Source organism: Protopterus annectens, chromosome 10.part0 (genome assembly GCF_019279795.1).
Source record: "Protopterus annectens isolate FY-2018-M chromosome 10.part0, PAN1.0, whole genome shotgun sequence".
Classification (NCBI taxonomy): domain Eukaryota; kingdom Metazoa; phylum Chordata; order Ceratodontiformes; family Protopteridae; genus Protopterus; species Protopterus annectens.
The window spans coordinates 434,486,875-434,507,689 of NC_056744.1; the positions used below are offsets into that span (position 1 = coordinate 434,486,875).

General features: G+C 41.6%; 1 protein-coding gene across 1 annotated transcript in view; it reads left to right on the top strand.

Moving 5' to 3' along the window:
• LOC122813175 (leucine-rich repeat-containing protein 19-like) overlaps positions 1-20,815 on the top strand; it is a 615,392-nt gene that overhangs the window by 533,587 nt on the left and 60,990 nt on the right. The window contains exon 5 of the mRNA XM_044085333.1: positions 20,586-20,729. Coding sequence (XP_043941268.1) covers positions 20,586-20,729 — 144 coding nt within the window. The remainder of the gene's footprint in view (positions 1-20,585; positions 20,730-20,815) is intronic.

The following is a 20,815-nucleotide window of genomic DNA, read 5'->3' on the forward strand; positions in this document are numbered from 1 at the left end:
TACGCAGCCCCTGACTACCGACAACACTTCTTTGACGGTGTCTCCTGTGCCCAAGGTCGCAGGCTCCTCGGCCCACACCCCGACTACAGATACCGAAGCCACTCTTGGCGTTGAATCTCAGAATGTGGACAGACCTTCCTCTTCTTTCTCCATCAAGGCTTTCACAAAGTCTAAAGCAACCATGCACTCTAAGAGACCAGCTACACAGGGCCCATCTCCAGGCCCCATGCCTAAGAAACAGATGCTTAAAATGGCTGAGGATTTAATTACTCTTATCAGAGGTTCTCAGCCCCCACCGGACAAAAGGCCCAGAGTGGAGGAAGATTCCCCCTCCTCTGATCAGGGCTCCATTATTTCAGAACATTCTTGCTCCCCTTTTGAAGACTCTGATGTGGAGGAGTCCATCCCTTCTGTCTCCCCCCCAGAGGATTACTCATTTGGGGAAACTTTGCATACCTTAAGGGAACACTTCCACTGGGAAGGCCAAGATTATTCAGATTCCAAGAAAAGGCTCAGAGAATTTCTCTTGCTACCTCAGCACAGGCCTCTGGCTATATCTCCTGTCTTGGACATCCTAGATGATGTTTACTCGGAGGCTTGCCTTAACCCGGACTCTCTACCTCCAGCTCCAGTTAAGCCTGACAGGTACTACAGGGTTCCTGACTCACACCAATTTCTATACAAAAGCCATGCTGCTGACCCAGAAACCATCTCACAGGTCTCCAAGGGAGTTAAGGCTTCCATTGCTAAAAATCCATTACCTTCCGAGAGAGACTCCAGATCCTTAGAAAGGTGGGGAAAAAAGGTATATACCTCGGCTACCTTATCCATGAGGGCCTTAAACTGTCAGTTTCATATGCTAAAATACCAACAGTTTTTGTTATCACAATTGAAAAGTAAAATGTCACAACCTGAACAACCAGACTTGAAGGAGTTGCAGGATTTGATGCATAGTGCAGAACAAGTGGGTAAGCATACCTTACAATGTGGTTTTGATGCTCTAGAGGCCTCGTGTAGAGCTGCTGTTACAGGATCAGTCATACGTAGGCATGCCTGGCTCAAGGAACAAGCCTTGCCTGATCATGTCAAAGCTAAATTACTAGACGCCCCTCTTCAAAAGGATGTACTATTTGGTGCTAATGCTGAGGAGGTGTTAAGGAAAATGGAGGAAAGGCTAAATCAATGCAAACTGTGAAAGAATTTCTACAGGTACAACCCCACGTTTTAGTAGAAATTGGCCTTCCAAAAACTGGTCCTTTCCTGCCACGGACAGACCCCAAAGAGGCAGATACAGGCGCCCGAGGGGCAGAGGACAATCCCAAGGATCGTTTAGAGGCAGACAATGGCAAGCTCCTACACAAAGAGGTGGTGAGGATAACTCGCAATCTTTCAGAAAGCAAACCCAATGACTTTCCCCTTTGCATGCCAACCAAGTCTCAAATGGCAGCCCCTTAGGAGGAAAGCTGGCATTATTTTCAAAAATTGGCATATTGTCACAAAGGACAAATGGATCCTGGACATTATAAACAGAGGCTACAAATTCCATTTTCACACCCTTCCAAAAATGAGAAGCATGCCAAACCTGCCACACAGTCAAAGGGCAGAGGCACAAAGGCAAATTACAGATCTCATAAGCATGAAAGCTATTCAAGAGGTACCTACGCACGAACAAGGTCAAGGTTTTTATTCCAGGCTATTTCTGGTGCCAAGGAAGGGAAAAGATTGGAGACCTATTTTGGACCTATCCATCCTAAACACATTTCTACTTGTACCAAAATTCAAGATGCTCACTCTACAGCAACTTCTTCCCATGCTGGGCAAGGAGTCTTGGCTGGTAACATTGGACCTCAAGGAGGCATACCTGCATGTCCCAATCAGACAAAATTGCAGAAGGTACCTCAGGTTTCCTGCAGGTTCAACCCATTATCAATTCTCTGCATTGCCCTTTGGCTTATCTACTGCGCCCAGAGTATTTACGAAATGCCTGGCATCAGTAATTGCCTACTGCAGACTTCAAGGGATACAAATATACCCCTATTTGGACGACTGCCTGATCCAAGCGGACAGCAAGCACATTCTTCTGAAACATCTGGCTTATGTAATAATGTTGTTGAACTCTCTGGGATACACAGTCAACAAAAAGAAATCAAGGCTAATACCCTCTCGAAGATAATTTTCCTGGGTGCCAATTTGGACACAAACACCCAGATGGCCTACCTCACGCCAGAGAAGCAGGGGCAACTAATTCAATACTTCAGAACACTAGCAAATTGCACCAGGCTGACTGCAAGGAAAATCCTGCAGGCTCTGGGATTCATGGCATCTTGCATCTTACTAATCCCGTGTGCAAAGCTGCATATGAGGAAACTACAATGGTACCTGAAAAACATATGGTCTCAACACAGCCACAGTTTGGAAACAATAATACCACTAATTCCATGTCTGCAAAAGGAATTTCTGTGGTGGGCTCAAGCATGTCAAACAAACACAGGTCTTCCATTCAGCAAGCCTCAAGCAAATCAAGTCATCACAACAGACGCCTCAGACTACGCCTGGGGCGATATGACAGATCGGTGCATTCAGGGCAAATGGTCCCAAAAAGAAAAGCACCTTCACATAAACCAAAAAGAAATGCTAGCAGTAATAAATGCTATTATAGCTTTCAAGGACCTTCTACAACCAGGTCAACTATTGATAAGAATGGACACCACCACAGTTATGTGGTACATAAACAAACAGGGAGGAACACATTCTTACCACCTATGCAGACTGGCCATGTCACTTTGGAACACTTTGGATTTCTGAATGTGTGGAAAATAAAGAATTACAGGAATTATTGTATGCAGCAAAACAGGTTGGAAAGCATACTCTGCAATGTGGTTTTGATTCCTTGGAGGCCTCCTGCAGGGCCGCAGTTACTGGATCTGTGATTAGAAGGCATGCCTGGCTCAAGGAGCAAAATCTGCCTAATCATGTTAAAGCTAAATTGTTGGATGCCCCTTTACAGCATGATACTCTGATAATAAGGCAGAAGGGGTTTTAAAGAAAATGGAAGACAAAGCTAAGTCTATGCAAACTGTAAAAGACTTCTTACAAGTGCAGCCACCAAGATTCAGTAGACACTGACCTACAAAAAATTGGTCCTTTCCTGTGTCTGACAGAGCCTCACGGGGCAAATCCAGGTGCTCAAAAGGCTCTAGATGCCAATCACAGGGTTCTTATAGGTCAAAGCAATGGGGTGCCTCTACCTCCAAATCTGGAGGAAACAAAGCACAACCCTACAGTAAACAGTCTCAATGACTTCCCTCTGCCATCACCAAGCACTTATCTTTCGGCAGCCCCCTTAGGGGGAAAATTAGCACTTCATGCTCAAAATTGGCAGTTAATAACCCAGGACAAGTGGGTATTAAACATAGTATCCCAGGGATATAGATTTCATTTCCATACCTTGCCAATTCCAAACGGTTGGCCAGATCTGCCAAAAAAATCAATGGGCAGAGGCACAGAAACAAGTTACGTCCCTCATGGATATGGGGGCTATTCAACCAGTACCAGAACAGGAAAAAGGACAAGGGTTTTACTCAAGACTGTTCCTGGTACCCAGAAAAGACAATGCTGGCGCTCAATACTGGATTTATCGATTTTGAACACATTCTTGGACATCCCAAAATTCAAAATGCTGACTTTGCAACAGCTTCTGCCCAAGCTGGGCAAGAACCCTTGGCTAGTGACTCTAGACTTAAAAGAGGCATACCTGCATATCCCAATAAAGGAATCGTGCAGAAGATACCTCCGCTTCAAGGCTGGTTTTATGCATTACCAATTCTCTGCACTGTCCTTTGGCTTATCTACTATGCCCAGGGTCATTACAAAGTGCCTGGCACCAGTAATTGCATTTTGCAGACAAAGAAGCATACAAATCTATACTTACTTGGACGACTGTCTCATTCAAGCAGAAAACAAGGACATTATTCTTCAACATCTGGCATTTGTAAAAATGCTTCAAACATGCCTAGGGTACACAATAAACAAAAAGAAATCACAACTGGTACCCTCTCAAAAGATTACATTCCTGGGTGCAAGCTTGAATACAACTGCCCAGATGGCTTATCTTACGCCAGACAAACAAAGGCAACTGACTATTTACTTCAAACAGATGGCAACAAAAACCCAGTTATCTGCAAGACAAATTCTGCAGGCTTTGGGGTTCATGGCATCCTGCATTCTACTAATTCCATATGCAAGTCTGCATATGAGGAAACTACAGTGGTATCTAAAACGTTTATGGAGTCAACATTGTCACAGTCTGGAAACAATGATTCTTCTCATTCCCTGTATACAACAGGAGTTTCTTTGGTGGGCAGAGACATGTCACCAGAATATGGGACGGGCTTTCACTCTACCCCCTGCCACCCAAACCCTAACTACAGATGCATCAGACTATGCTTGGGGGGGCCACCTGGCAGGGAGATGCATTCAGGGCATATGGTGCCCAAAACAAATGCGTCTGCATATCAACCAGAAAGAGATGCTAGCTGTTCAGAATGCCCTGACAGCCTTCAAGGACTTACTTCATCCAGGACAACTACTGATAAAGATGGACAGCACCACGGTTATGTGGTACATAAACAAGCAGGGGGGTACACATTCCTACCCCCTTTGCAGACTAGCTCTTGTGGAACACAGCCTTGACTTACCAAGTACATCTTCAAGCTCATTTCCTGCCAGGAAAACAAAATACTCTGGCAGACGACCTAAGCAGAAATCTTATGGACCCTCACGAGTGGAACTGCATCCACAAGTCTTCAGCATGGTAACAGAGAAATGGGGGAGTTCGGACATAGATCTATTTGCCTGTCCCCAGAATTATCAACTGGACAAATTCTGCACAAGGACTTATCACAGACAAGCATGGAAAGTGGATGCTCTATCCTTCAGTTGGAAAAACCTATCAGTCTACGCCTTTCCTCTTCTGCCTCTTCTTCCCAAGGTCTTACTAAAAGTCAGACAGGAAAAACCAAAAATGATCCTAATTGCCCCTGACTGGCCTTGCCAGCACTGGTACCCAATTATAAGGAATATGTTTCAACTCCCTCCTTGGTACTTGTCTCAAATACCTCATCTACTGTCTCAGCAGAGCAATCAAATTCTGAACAATCAGCTCCAAACTCTGAACCTGGCAGCATGGCTGATCATGTAATTATTCAAACAACACCTCTCAATAAATCTGTGATGGAAGCCAGAAGGCCTAGTACTAGAAAATGTTATGCTGATAAATGGAAGAGATTCCGTGCTTGGAACCAAGCACAAGGGACTGACACAGCAAAGCCAAATATTCCTCAGATTTTACAGTACTTGACTGAGATGCTTGACAAGGGCCTGTCTTTTTCATCAATAAAAATCCATGCCTCTGCCATCTCCGCTCATTACATCACAGAGCCTCCCATCTTTTCTCATCCTCTGCTAAAACAGCATCTTAGAGGGGCCAAAAATTTAAGGCCCCCCAGAAGATCACCAACTCCTGTATGGGACCTCAACTTTGTGTTGGAAAAGCTCACCCTGCCTCCATTTGAACCAGCAGCTACTGCGGATATAAAGTTTCTATCTTGGAAAACAGCTTTCCTTCTGGCAATCACTTCAGCAAGAAAGGTTTCAGAACTACTACAGGCCCTCGTGGCTGTGGAGCCTTTTATTACATTTTACCCAAACAGGATGTCCCTCAGGACCAATCCTTCCTTTATGCCTAAGGTGGTATCCAGTGTGGCTCTTAACCAAACTATTCACCTGACAACTTTTTACCCAAATCCGCAGAACAAGGGGGAGTGGATTCTGCATTCCTTGGACGTACACAGACAACTAAGATTCTACTTAAACATGACCAAGTCTCTAAGAAAGTCTGAGCAGCTACTGGTGGCATTTGCTGCAGGATCAGAGGGGAAGGCTATTTCAAAGCAGACTATTTCAAAGTGGATAAGCCACTGCATTCATTTCTGCTATTTGCATCATGGTAAACCGGTGCCCAAGGGAATCAGGTCACATTCCACCAGGGCTGCATCCACCTCAGCAGCTTTTCTCAGAGGGGTGCCAACCAAAGACATTCTAGAAGCTGCTAATTGGAGCTCTGTTCATACTTTTACAAAGCATTATAATTTGCCTCTCTTCTCTAAGTCCAGGGCAGGATTTGCCACTGCAGTTCTGCGGGGCCTTATAGCCGCTCCTAATGCTATTTAGTTCCAGCCTCCCATCCATAGCTTTGGGATTCTACCCAAATGTAATGACTGCAACAGTGAAACATGAAGAACGTAGTACAGTTGTGTACACTTACCATAAATGTAGATGTTCGAGTGTATTCATTGTTGCAGTCCGGGTTACCCACCCACCATCCCCCTTTTTTCTAGAACTTCTCTTTTCTTCACTATATTCTACAGCCTTTGTGGTGTATTTGCTTTTAGATTAAGGTAAAGTTTATGTTGTTACAATTGCATTTATATATATATATATATATATATATATATATATATATATATATATATATATATTTGCTCCCCATTTGGGGGGCACCTGACATCTGGGGCAAGAAAAACTAAAGAAAACGGTGTTGGCTGCATGTTTTATACCCCTGATGACCTGGCGTCATGGAAGAGGAGACAGCAACCGACGCAGGACCCAAGACTTTGATATTCAGGCCGACTGAGGGCAACCTGCCAGCAGATTACCCAAATGTAATGACTGCAACAGTGAATACACTTGAACATCTACATTTATGGTAAGTGTACACAACTGTTCTTTTTCATTGTGATAGAACACAGTGAAACCACAAAGACCTATGTCAGTACGTTCATTAGTCCAACATTTTTCTGTTGACAGAACAAAGACATTTTTTTTTCAAAAAAAAAGGAGATGGACTCCTTCCCAAATTCTTCCTTGACAGTGAGGAATTCTTTATAGTTCAGAAAAATTCTTACTTTTCACAAAATTTTGAAAATGACAAGACATTTTTGCAGTGTTTATATAAAGTAGAGACTATAAGTTGTAATGGATATTTTGTTTTTTACTTTGACCTACAATCTCTCATTTTCATATAAAAGATAGACTAAAATAAGGAGGCTCCCATAATCTAAGCGGACAGTCCAATACATATGACAGCTTTCAAGACAACTGTAGCAGGGATGAGGGTGGATTAACCCTATATATTGGAGATGCAGGCATGTGACTCCCCCTACAGTATTATAGTAAGTTTCAATATTTACATTTGTGTACAGTGATTGTGTTTGTGCTTGAAATTCAGGGACTTAATGTTTGTCAGTCCTGGACTTCTTTCATGGAGCTGATGTAAGCAATGAAATTGGTTACTCTGTGCTTACTCTGCAATCTCTGCTCAGTTCACTAGAAATAACACAAAAAGCAAGCATTGCAATCTTCAGGGTTGGTGTTTTCTGCAGGTAGATAAAAATAAATACAAAAATGCTGTCACACCATCTGTATTTGTTGGCAGAGATACCAGCATGCACTGCCCATAATAGTGATAGTGGTACATTCAATGTATTTATTTACTAATTTATTAATCTTGTAAACTGGAAATTGGGAGTACTTGCTTATATGAATATTACTGTGAACATTATTTATTTTGTTTTAATCAAGCTCAGACATCAAATTGGAGTAGAAAGTCGGGGGAGGGAAGTGGAGAGCTAGATTATGTAAAAGAAAAAGAACATTATTTTAACACTGTCACACAATCATTAATATGACTTTCCACACATATAGAGTGCATGAAAGTCTCCAATTTATTAAACACATTTCTGAGGCTGTTTATATCTACTGTTTATTCACTCTGATCCCAGTCAATCATATGAGTGGAAACAGGCAAAACATGGCAAGTTTTAGTCTGCATGATGGGTGAGGTAGCTGTGTTAAAAGCAAGCATTACTATTTAGCAGACATTAATATGACTTATTAAATAGCAGGAAAGTACACTTGCATGAAAACGTTAAAATTCATTACTTAGTTGTTATCTCTTCCATGCTGATCACAGTAAAATATCTGATGTTATCTCAGTCAAACAATCAGAGGTGTACACAGAAAGGGTCCACTTCTGATGTGCAGCCATATGGGAAAGCAGAAGACAAGTACATAATCATCGCGAAAAACTTTATATTGCTTGTCATGGTGGTAGTTTATGTAGCTAGCAGCAACACAGTGAAATGCATGACTGTGGCCATTATTTGTTTTGCTTTCATTAAAAGCAAACATCAGAGGTGTGCACAGAAAGTGTTTTTCTTGTGTAGTAGACTGAGGAGGCAGGTTATGTACAAATGCAAAAGGTCAGTTATAAAATCAATGTTAAATGATCATTGATATACTTATTAAGATGAAGGTAGTATATGCATATGACAGCAAGAAACGGATCTTCATTACTGTGATCATTATTTGCTTCACTTTCATCACAAACATCAGAATGTACAGAGAAAGTCTCTACCCTTCAGGATGAGGTAGGGAGACAGTCTTTTATGTAAAGCAAAGGGTAATTACATGATCAATGTTAAACAGTTGCTGATATGGCTTATCAAGGAAAGGCAGTGTAGGAGTCTGAGTGGTACAAATTGCTGTGCATTGCAGTGATCATTATTTTTTTCACAATCATCACAAACATCAAAGCTACATATAGACAGTTGATATTTTTGGGGTTTAGGTGGTAGGATAAAAGATGCAAGATTTGTGTGAAAATAACTGATCACTGCTATCACTTAATGATAATTTCACTGATCTGACTTTTCAGAGGCAGTGTGAATATGTGAAAAGAGGAGGTATGTGTGGGTGATAAAAATATAACAATCACACTTTTTATTAAAAGATAATTTATGTACTTCAAAATCAGATGAGGTACTCTCTATTGGAAGGATAATATTCTACTGGTACAAAAGGAGATAAAACTAGAATGTGTGGTACTTTACAAATACAATGAAAATGTAACCCATGTTTTGGCTTTAAAGCTACTGCTTTTTATTGTAACTTTAAAGCATCCCTAATGCAAATATATTCAAATGTTATGCACAACAAACATGCATATTTTTACTGAACTGTCATTATATTATAAGTAAAAACTTTACATTTCATTAGACAAGGCATTTTCCACTGTAGTCGTGCTATGATCAAAACTCCTTGTATTGAGGGGCGGGTGCTGCATTTAAACTAATCACTGGGCTGTATTGACATCCCTGAGGGCAGAATGGCAATCATAGATGCATAGCATACCTAGAATTTCAGGAATAGTCCGCTAAAAGTTTTATCAAGAACTTTCAAATAGGGACTGATGTCTTAATACATACCTACATTACTCCTAGATCAACTACTTTTTTATGAATGCAGGTGGCTGTGTATATTTTTTTATTCAATTTGGGGATTGATATTTTGCATATCTTTTGCAAATGTGACATGACCACTCTGTCATGGCATTTTTCTCAAAGATGAAATGTCTCAAAAGTAATCTCTCCATTATCATTAAGAGCTTTTTGTTTGATGGTCTGATGTGTGCAAAGCACTAAAATGCTTGCAATATTACATGGATTTGATTTCTTTGGTACACATAACATATAATTATTATGTGTCTGTAAGATATTTATGTTTTACATTGTCTTAAATTTCACTGAATAATGTTATCTCTTTTAAGATAAGTGACAGATTTAAAAGGTTCCTTTACTGGAAGATGTTGTGACCAAAACTGGTTTATATTAGCAAGTTCCAGTAATATAGAGGGATAAAGGCCTGACTACAGCCCTGATGACTGAAGCTCAATTGCAGTCTGGGCATAAGAGGATGGACGTGGCTATACCTTGCTGGGTCGCCCATTCTGGGAAAGGGAGGCAACTTTGGTTCACCACTTTTGTGACACCTAGTGGCAGCACTAGGTGTTGCACCTACAGGATATGAGCTTAGGAGCATGCACTGCCTGTGTGCATTAGCAGGGAATCAAATGAGTGCGTATAGTTCAAGAGGGAGGAACAGAGGTTTTCCACTCAGGGAAGGAAAGGCTGCCCCTTGACATCTGAAAACTGGCCTGTTCTTTACCACCCAACTCTTACCACAGGGGGAATGAATAGAGATACCCCAAGTAGGAACAAATGAGTTGAACATCTCTCACCCATGCAAGGGATGTCTGGCTGTCATCCCTACCAGAACAAATGGGGAAAGGTAGTGGAGCAACTGGCTAAGTCCAGTTGATGATTAAAAAGTTCTTGGTATTTTTCCTAAAAAGGCTATTTTTTATTTTTTGTTTTTCACAGTGTTATTTTACGTTTTACTGCTCTTGTCCATACCAGTTTCTATATATGACTGTACTAATGATAAGGATGTATTTATTGTTTTTGTTATTGCAGCTGTTTTTGTATGATGTATGCTATAATTGTTAATGTATTTTCTTGTTTCCCCCACAAGATCTGTCCCAGTGGCTTCTTACCTGCCAAATTTATCTCCTCTGTTACTTCAGGGGTAAGAGCCAGGCAAACCTGAATTGGGTGAGATCCCTTCAGCCTATTCATTCCTCTTTTAAATGGCCTGTCCAACCCATAAATACCCATGAAAACAAAAGTCTGATAGTAAGGACCAGGGTATTGCTTTGATCATGTGGAGGTCCCCACCCCATCCCTCCTAACCCTGTTCCAAGTAGGTGGCTGGTTGACTTGCAGTGGCTGTCTTAATGGTGAATGTTTGTTTCCACCCACATCATTCCTGAACCCAGTGGTGCATGCATCACCTAATAGTGTGATCATGCATCCTATTCCACATACCCACCAGCAGGTGTCACTACTGTTGTGAGACAGACTACCTGCCTAAACCCCCAATGGGTGACCTGATGTCAGTCACTCAAATCCATCCTCCCTATCCAGTCTGTCCAGCACCCATGCCACTAGTGCAACATGGGTCACCTGGGTCATAGTCAGGGCTTCATCTCTTTATGCCATGAAGCCCTTAGTCTTGTTATCAATGAGAATTCTGATATATTTAGAAAAGGCAGATGGACATGACTTCTAATACTTGAAATTAGTAATAACTCTGTAATTGTTGCCTTGAAAAAGTCTGCAGACAATAATATGAAACTACTGTATGCCCTGTTAAAGTCAATTATTTGTGTGACCCAAGTCACTCTGCCATTTTTTGCAGAACATGTATTTCTGAGAGTCTTATCTTATTGTTCTCTGCACAATAAGTTTTCTACCCATTTTTTCTAGTATGGCATCTTGTTAAGCTCAAGGTTTGTTCTATCCTACTGCACCACTGCGTAGTTTCCCTTTACGGCTTGATGTACTTTTACTGTCATTTCATGGAATTTCCTATTTTACCCAGAGAAGATGAACTCTATGCTTAACTCTCAGCCCACATAGTGTGTGTGTGTGTGTGTGTGTGTGTGTGTGTGTGTGTGTGTGTGTGTGTGTGTGTGTGTGTGTGTGTGTGTGTGTGTGTGTGTGTGTGTGTGTGTGTGTGTGTGTGTGTGTGTGTGTGTGTGTGTGTGTGTGTGTGTGTGTGTGTGTGTGTGTGTGTGTGTGTGTGTGTGTGTGTGTGTGTGTGTGTGTGTGTGTGTGTGTGTGTGTGTGTGAGATTGTGTTGCTAATAACAGATTCATTTGCCCATCGTGAGTCTGTAGAACTGAGTATATGAATGCTTCGTTTGCCCATTAGTACACCACTGTATGTTAGAAAGTACTTATTCCAAGTGGAAAAAAATAACATTAAAAAGTAACCAGGTATTTTCAGTGTGCTAATAAAAAAGTCTTATGCTTCATCCTTCTTTGCTACATAGTTATACTACAAAAAACACTTTTCTATGTTATCCTTGTGGACTAGGTAATGTTTAGATCTGTGGCAAACAGAAAAGGATCAGAACATTGTAATGTGTGATCGACAAGTACAAATGACATTAGTATGAGAGGTGGCATTTTGAAGTATCTAATCCAGATTTATTATTCCATTTGTATGAACTGTTGTGCTAAGCTCATTTAGCAAATAGGGCATTATGAATGGGTGTATAACCATAAAAGAGCTACAGGACTGCATTTGTAATACTTCCATGACTGACTGGTTATAGAGATGAATGAAAGATTATGTCGGACACTAGCAAACACCGGAGGTTGTTTAACTTAGTAGGTATAGTTAGGTTGGGAAAGAGCACTATTAAAATGGAAGTTGAGACCACCTAACTACCAAGCTATCTACTTATTTTTTTTGTGGTACAAGGACCACAGAGTGGAAGATTCTTGAGACTCTTATTTTTGTGTGACATGAGAGATCTTATTTTTGTGACATGAGAGTTAATACTTGAAACATCACCCACAGAAAATGTTATTAGAATGTCATTTTACTTTGTGTTTTGTGTTTACATTTTATAGGTTCATAGGTAGATACAAGGCAATCATTCTACAGACCATAAAAAGCCTAGCTAATAAACTATATTCAAACTTCCCTCCAGCCTCAAAGAGGGCAACACAAGGTAGACCAGAGTTTAATCTGAAGTTGCCTATCCAGTTATTATTTGATCTGCATGTGCTACAATGGAGGAATGCACAACAGACCAATTATAGGGTGAAGGCTGCCAATCTATCCAGATAACTACAAGTCTTGATTCTACTGATCTATATGGAAATGCCGAAAGTACTGGGCATTATTGGGGTACCATGGTAAACATGCCTTTCACTGTCATATGGAAATCTGGTACAGTATTAAAGGGGGGCAAAACACTTATCTGCCTCCTTGCAAAAGTATATACCAAGTTCTATTGAATACTTAAGCATTTATTACAGGAAGAGAGGCTCAATTATTTGTCTTTGCACAGATATTGTAAAGGTAGTGGAGTTTGCCAGTATTATGTAATTGTATTTTGTGGATTTGGAGAAGCCAAGTGACTGTGTGTTTTTGCATATCTTGGGGAAAGCTACAATGGTATATAGTCAAGGAGTTGTTGCTATGTGTCATCTGATTCCTTTGTTTGAGAACAGAAAGCCTAGTCCATGTTCTCAATGCTTAAGATGAAGATGTTCAAGGAGGCATAAGATTCTGCAAAAGATGCACCTTATCACTACTTCTGTTTGTAATTTCCAATGACAAGATATCAAGGTACAGCAAGGTGGGGAAAGAGTTCATTTCAGCAATGTGATGGTGCCATCTTTGTTTTTTGAAGGTGATGTTGTCTTATTTGCCTCAAGTAAGTGTGAAATCGTGCATGGACATGAGTGATTCAATACTAAGTGTGAAGCATGGCAATCACCACCTCCAAACTAGTGGTAATGACTGTCTCAAAAGAAGTGATAAATTGCCCTCTGCAGATAAGATTTGAAACAACTAACACAGCTGGAGGACTTTCAGTGTCCTAAAGTGTTGTTTAAGTATGAAAGTAGAGGGGTTTGGAAGACTAAGCAGGGGATGCATGTAGCAGTGGCAGTACTATAGGCATCATGCCATAGTAGTAGTACTGCAGGCATCATACCACTGTAGCAGTACTGCAGGCATCATACCACTGTGGTAGTACTGCAGGCATTGTATCACAGTGGCAGTACTATAGGCCTCATATCACAGTGGTAGTAATGCAGACATTGTACCACAGTGGCAGTGCTGTAGGTATCGTACCACAGTGGTAGTACTGTAGGCATAGTACCACAGTGGTAGTAGTGTAGAAAACATACCACAGTGGCAGTAGTATTTGCATTGTACCACAGTGGTAGTACTGTAGGTTTTGTACCACAGTGACAGTACTGCAGGCATTGTGCCATAATGGCAGTACAGTAGGCATCATATCATAGTGGCAGTAGTTTAAGCATCATACTACAGTGGCAGTACTGTAGGCATCATACCACAGTGGTTGAAGTGTAGGCATTGTACCACAGTGGCAGTGCTGTAGGCATTGTACCACAGTGGTTGTAGTGTAGGCATTGTACTACAGTGGTAGTATTGCAGACAATGTACCACAGTGGCAGTAGTGTAGGCATTGTACCACAATGCTAGTACTGTAGGCATCATACCACAGTGGCAGTAGTGTAGGCATTGTACCACAGTGGTAGTACTGCAATACTACCACAGTGGTAGTACTGCAATACTACCACTGTGGTACAATGTCTACACTACTGCCACAATGGTAGTACTGCAGGCATTGTACCACAGTGGCAGTAGTGTAGGCATTGTACCACAGTGGTAGTACTGCAGGCATTGTACCACAGTGGCAGTAGTGTAGACCTTATACCACAGTGGCAATAGTGTAATTGTTGTACAACAGTGGTAGTACTGTAAGCAACATACCACAGTGGCAGTAGTTTAAGCATTGTACCACAGTGGTAGTACTGTAGGTATCATACCACAGTGGTAGTAATGTAGGCATTGTAAAATAGTGACAGTACTGCAGGCATTGTAACACAGTGGCAGTGCTGTAGGCATCATACCACTGTGGCAGTATTGTAAGCATTGTACCAAAGTGTTAGTACTGTAGGTACCATATCACAGTGGTAGTACTGTAGGCATTGTAAAATATTTCAATAGGAGAAAGAATGAAAATAATGCATTATATAAGCACATTACTACCAACGGGGATGCCCATAGATTTAAATTCAAAGTGATAGATATGGTGTATGCATCTATGAGAGGTGGTGATATTAACAACTTCCTAGAAATTAAGGAATATGGATGGATTTTGCACTTTGCCGCTGACCATTCACCTGGTTGTAACACAACTATAACTCTAAAACCAATTTTAGTGAGGTTACAATATACTACATTTTAAAGTTTGGATTTTATTTACGCATTGTAAAATAGTGACAGTGCTGCAGACATTGTACCACAGTGGCAGTAATGTAGGCATCATACCTCTGTGGCAGTATTGTAAGCATTGTACCACAGTGGTAGTACTGTAGGCATCATACCACAGTGTTAGTACTGCAGGCATTGTACCACAGTGGCAGTAGTGCAGGCATTGTACCACAGTGGTAGTACTGTAGGCATCATAACACAGTGGCAATAGTGTAGGCATTGTACTACAGTGGTAGTACTGCAGACATCGTACCACAGTGGCAGTGTTGTAGACCTTATACCATAGTGGCAGTAGTGTAATTGTTGTACCACAGTGGTGGTACTGTAGACATCATACCACAGTGGCAGTAGTGTAAGCATTGTACCACAGTGGTAGTACTGTAGGCATCATACCACAGTGGTAGTACTGTAGGCATTGTAAAACAGTGACAGTACTGCAGGCATTGTACCACAGTGGCAGTACTGTAGGCATCATACCACAGTCGTTGCATCATAGGCATCATAACACAGTGACAGTAGTGTAGGCATTGTACCACAATGGTAGTTCTGTAGGCAGTGTATCACAGTGACAGTAGTATAGGCATTGTACCACAGTAGTAGCACTGTAGGCATTGTACCACAGTGGCAGTACTGTAGGCATTGTACCACAGTGGTAGTACTATAGTCATTGTACCACAGTGGCAGTAGTGTAATTGTTGTACCACAGTGGTAGTACTGTATGCAATGTACCACAGTGGTAGTACTGTAGACATCATACCACAGTGGCAGTAGTGTAAGCATTGTACCACAGTGGTAGTACTGTAGGCATCATACCACAGTGGTTGTAGCGTAGGCATCATGCTACAGCGGCAGTAGTGTAGGCATTGTATCACAATGGTAGTTCGCATTGTACCACAGTAGTAGCACTGTAGGCATTGTACCACAGTGGCAGTACTGTGCATTGTACCACACACCAGTAGGTACTGGTCATCATCTTAATATGGCAGCACAGTGGTAGTACTGTAGACATCATACCACAGTGGCAGTAATGTAAGCATTGTACCACAGTGGTAGTACTGTAGACATAGTAAAACAGTGATAGTACTGCAGGCATTGTACCACAGTGGCAGTACTGTAGGCATCATGTCATACTGGCAGTAGTGTAAGCATCACACTACAGTGGCAGTACTGTAGGCATCATACCACAGTTGTAGTGTAGGCATCTTGCCACAGTGGCACTAGTGTAGCCATTGTACCATGATGGTAGTTCTGTAAGCAGTATATCACAGTGACAGTAGTATAGGCATTGTACCACAGTGGTAGCACTGTAGGCATCATACCACAGTGTTAGCACTGCAGGCACTGTATCACAGTGGCAGTAGTGTAGGCATTGTACCACAATGGTAGTACTGTAGGCATCATAACACAGTGGCAATAGTGTAGGCATTGTACCACAGTGGTAGTACTGCAGGCATCGTACCACAGTGGCAGTGGTGTAGACCTTATACCATAGTGGCAGTAGTCTAATTGTTGTACCACAGTGGTGGTACTGTAGACATCATACCACAGTGGCAGTAGTGCAAGCATTGTACCACAGTGATAGCACTGTAGGCATCATACCACAGTGGTAGTACTGTAGGCATTGTAAAACAGTGACCGTACTGCAAGCATTGTACCACAGTGGCAGTACTGTAGGCATCATACCACAGTGCTTGCAGCACAGGCATCATAACACAGTGGCAGTAGTGTAGGCATTGTACCACAATGGTAGTTCTGTAGGCAGTGTATCACAGTGACAGTAGTATAGGCATTGTACCACAGTAGTAGCACTGTAGGCATTGTACCACAGTGGCAGTACTGTAGGCATTGTGTCACAGTGGTAGTACTATAGTCATTGTATCACAATGGCAGTAGTGTAATTGTTGTACCACAGTAGTAGTACTGTAGGCAATGTACCACAGTGGTAGTACTGTAGACATCATACCACAGTGGCAGTAATGTAAGCATTGTAACACAGTGGTAGTACTGTAGACATTGTAAAACAGTGATAGTACTGCAGGCATTGTACCACAGTGGCAGTACTGTAGGCATCATGTCATACTGGCAGTAGTGTAAGCATCACACTACAGTGGCAGTACTGTAGGCATCATACCACAGTTGTTGTAGTGTAGGCATCTTGCCACAGTGGCACTAGTATAGCCATTGTACCATGATGGTAGTTCTGTAGGCAGTATATCACAGTGACAGTAGTATAGGCATTGTACCACAGTGGTAGCACTGTAGGCATCATACCACAGTGTTAGTACTGCAGGCACTGTATCACAGTGGCAGTAGTGTAGGCATTGTACCACAGTGGTAGTACTGTAGGCATCATAACACAGTGGCAATAGTGTAGGCATTGTACCACAGTGGTAGTACTGCAGGCATCATACCACAGTGGCAGTGGTGTTGACCTTATACCATAGTGGCAGTAGTCTAATTGTTGTACCACAGTGGTGGTACTGTAGACATCATACCACAGTGGCAGTAGTGTAAACATTGTACCACAGTGGTAGTACTGTAGGCATCATACCACAGTGGTAGTACTGTAGGCATTGTAAAACAGTGACCGTACTGCAAGCATTGTACCACAGTGGCAGTACTGTAGGCATCATACCACAGTGCTTGCAGCAAAGGCATCATAACACAGTGGCAGTAGTGTAGGCATTGTACCACAATGGTAGTTCTGTAGGCAGTGTGTCACAGTGACAGTAGTATAGGCATTGTACCACAGTAGTAGCACTGTAGGTATTGTACCACAGTGGCAGTACTGTAGGCATTATGCCACAGTGGTAGTACTATAGTCATTGTACTACAATGGCAGTAGTGTAATTGTTGTACCACAGTAGTTGTACTGTATGCAACATACCATAGTGGTAGTACTGTAGACATCATACCACAATGGCAGTAGTGTAAGCATTGTACCACAGTGGTAGTACTGTAGGCATCATACCACAGTGGTTGTAGCATAGGCATCATGCTACAGTGGCAGTAGTGTAGGCATTGTACCACAATGGTTGTTCTGTAGGCAGTGTATCACAGTGATAGTAGTATAGGCATCGTACCACAGTAGTAGCACTGTAGGCATTGTACCACAGTGGCAGTACTGTAGGCATTGTACCACAGTGGTAGTACTGTAGTCATCGTACCACAATGGCAGTAGTGTAATTGTTGTACCACAGTAGTAGTACTGTAGGCAATGTACCACAGTGGTAGTACTGTAGACATCATACCACAGTGGCAGTAATGTAAGCATTGTACCAAAGTGGTAGTACTGTAGGCATTGTAAAACAGTGATAGTAGTGCAGGCATTGTACCACAGTGGCAGTACTGTAGGCATCATGTCATACTGGCAGTAGTGTAAGCATCACACTACAGTGGCAGTACTGTAGGCATCATACCACAGTTGTTGTAGTGTAGGCATCTTGCCACAGTGGCAGTAGTGTAGCCATTGTACCATGATGGTAGTTCTGTAGGCAGTATATCACAGTGACAGTAGTGTAGGCATTGTACCACAGTGGTAGCACGGTAGGCATCATACCACAGTGTTAGTACTGCAGGCACTGTATCACAGTGACAGTAGTGTAGGCATTGTACCACAGTGGTAGCACTGTAGCCATTGTACCACAGTGGTAGTACTGTAGGCATTTTACCACAGTGGCAGTACTGTAGGCATTGTTTGTACCACAGTGGCAGGCATCATAACACAGTGGCAGTACTGTAGGCATTGTACCACAGTGGTAGTACTACAGTCATCGTACCGCAATGGCAGTAGTGTAATTGTTGTACCACATTGGTAGTACTGTAGGCATCATACCACTGTGGCAGTAGTGTAAGCATTGTACCGCAGTGGTAGTACTGTAGGCATCATATCACAGTAGTGGTACTGTAGACATCATACCACTGTGGCAGTACTGTAGACATCATACTACTATGGCAGTAGTGTAAGCATTGTACCACAGTGATAGCAATGTAGGCATCATACCACGGTGGTAGTACTGTTGACATCATACCACTGTGGCAATACTGTAGACATCATACCACTGTGGCAGTAGTGTAAGCATTGTACCACAGTGACAGTACTGTAGGCATTGTATCACAGTGTTAGTACTGTAGGTATTGTACCACAGTGGTAGTACTGTGGGCATTGTACCACAGTGGCAGTAGTGTTGGCATTCTACCACAGTGGTAGCACTGCAGGCATTATACCACAGTGGTAGTACTGTAGGCATCATACCCCCATGGCAATAGCATAAACATTGTATGACAGTGGTAGTATGGTAGGCATTGTACCACAGTAGTAGCATTGCAAGAAATTGTACCAAGCTGTGTGGTAAAGCAAGAGCATTGTAAAAGGGCAAATCTTTCTGTTTACCAGTCATTTCTTGTCCACATCCTCACCTTTACTAGTTTTTGGCAGTGGCCAAAAGGATGATATCAATTATTATTACTCTTATTCTACTAGCATGATATAGCTCTAATGGTAGTTTCACTTTAACTGTACATAATCATTTGGATATATCCATTAAATGCAAACAACCATTTTTTTATGTAAATTACTGTTGCTCTACTTATTGTGTCTGAAACCTAGTGTTTTTTGTTTTTTATGTATTTGCTTCGTACTTGGCTATATTTCTTTCTCTGTTGTATGTATTTGTTACTCTTGGAGCTTTTATCCCCGAGCCTTCGCTGAAAAAGGACCTGTGTCCAGTCAGACTTTACCAATAAACAAATGTAAATCAATTCCCAAGTACTAGAAATTTGCTCTATTCACAAGGCAGCTGTGCTCACTCTCCTTGAGAAGATGGGGAACTCTGCTTTTAGGACTGTTAGAGTACAGCCACTGCCTCTCCATTTTGAAGTAATTCAGTAGGGAAGGTGTGGGTACCTTGTGAAGATGCCCCCACATATGTCTTATGAGAGATGTAGCATGTATATCCTACTTTGAAAAGGCCACAGGGCAGATCTAAAACATGTTGGAGGGATTGTATCTCAGCCTGCTTTGAAGTGCATAGGGATAAAACAAGATGAGCTGGAGGCTTAATGTGATAGGAAGGTCTAATATATTGTATCCTGCTGAGCTTGTTACCACTGTGACCCACATCAGAACAGTTTGGAAAATAAAGGAATGATTTTTCCTGCTAAAACAGTAAAGTCAGTAAGGAGAGAGCGTTTCATCCTCATAGTTCAGACTGATGCTATCAAACTATTTCATGAACATGTAACTTTCTGAAAGAAACAAGATGAAATGGTTAGTGCTCTATGTACACATTTGAAGCTGCTGTATTATACTGTGCAATGCTCTGAATAACTAAGAAGGCATCCTTCCTCTTAACAAAAATCAAGTACCAGAGATTTTAAGCAATGAGTTTCAAATTCTATAAATCATATCAATGACTCACTGTTTGGCTTGATTCCTACCCATTACTATCTACATATAACTTTCAAAAAACATGGTGTGTGTGTGTGTGTGTGTGTGTGTGTGTGTGTGTGTGTGTGTGTGTGTGTGTGTGTGTGTGTGTGTGTGTGTGTAAGCTGTGTTAGAAGTAACTTCTTTAAATTCACTATACTTACAATCACATAATTCCACTGGTTGCTAACAAGTATCGAAGGACATCATATTGCCAAATAATACTCTGTAGGCATACAAATGCATACTGGGAATAAAGGTTTTTAACAGAAGGGAAAATAATCATTTTATCAATTTCTGACAAAGGCAGCAGCACAAACTCTGTCCAATTATTAGTGGCAATTTTATTTAAAATAATATATTATTTTCTCTAGTTTCAGGTGTGATATGTGCAGTGCCTCCAGAACTTCAGGGAAGAGACATCCTAACACTGACCATTAAAGTTCCTAACATTAAGGAGCTGCTCCGTTTCCGCAGATCTGAAAACAGTTCTCCTACACCTCTGAATGGAACATTCAGTAAGTGAACTTTATCTTACATTTACTTAATTCAAGTCAACAAGGTACTGCAGTGCACTCATAAATGATTTGTGTGTGTGTGTGTG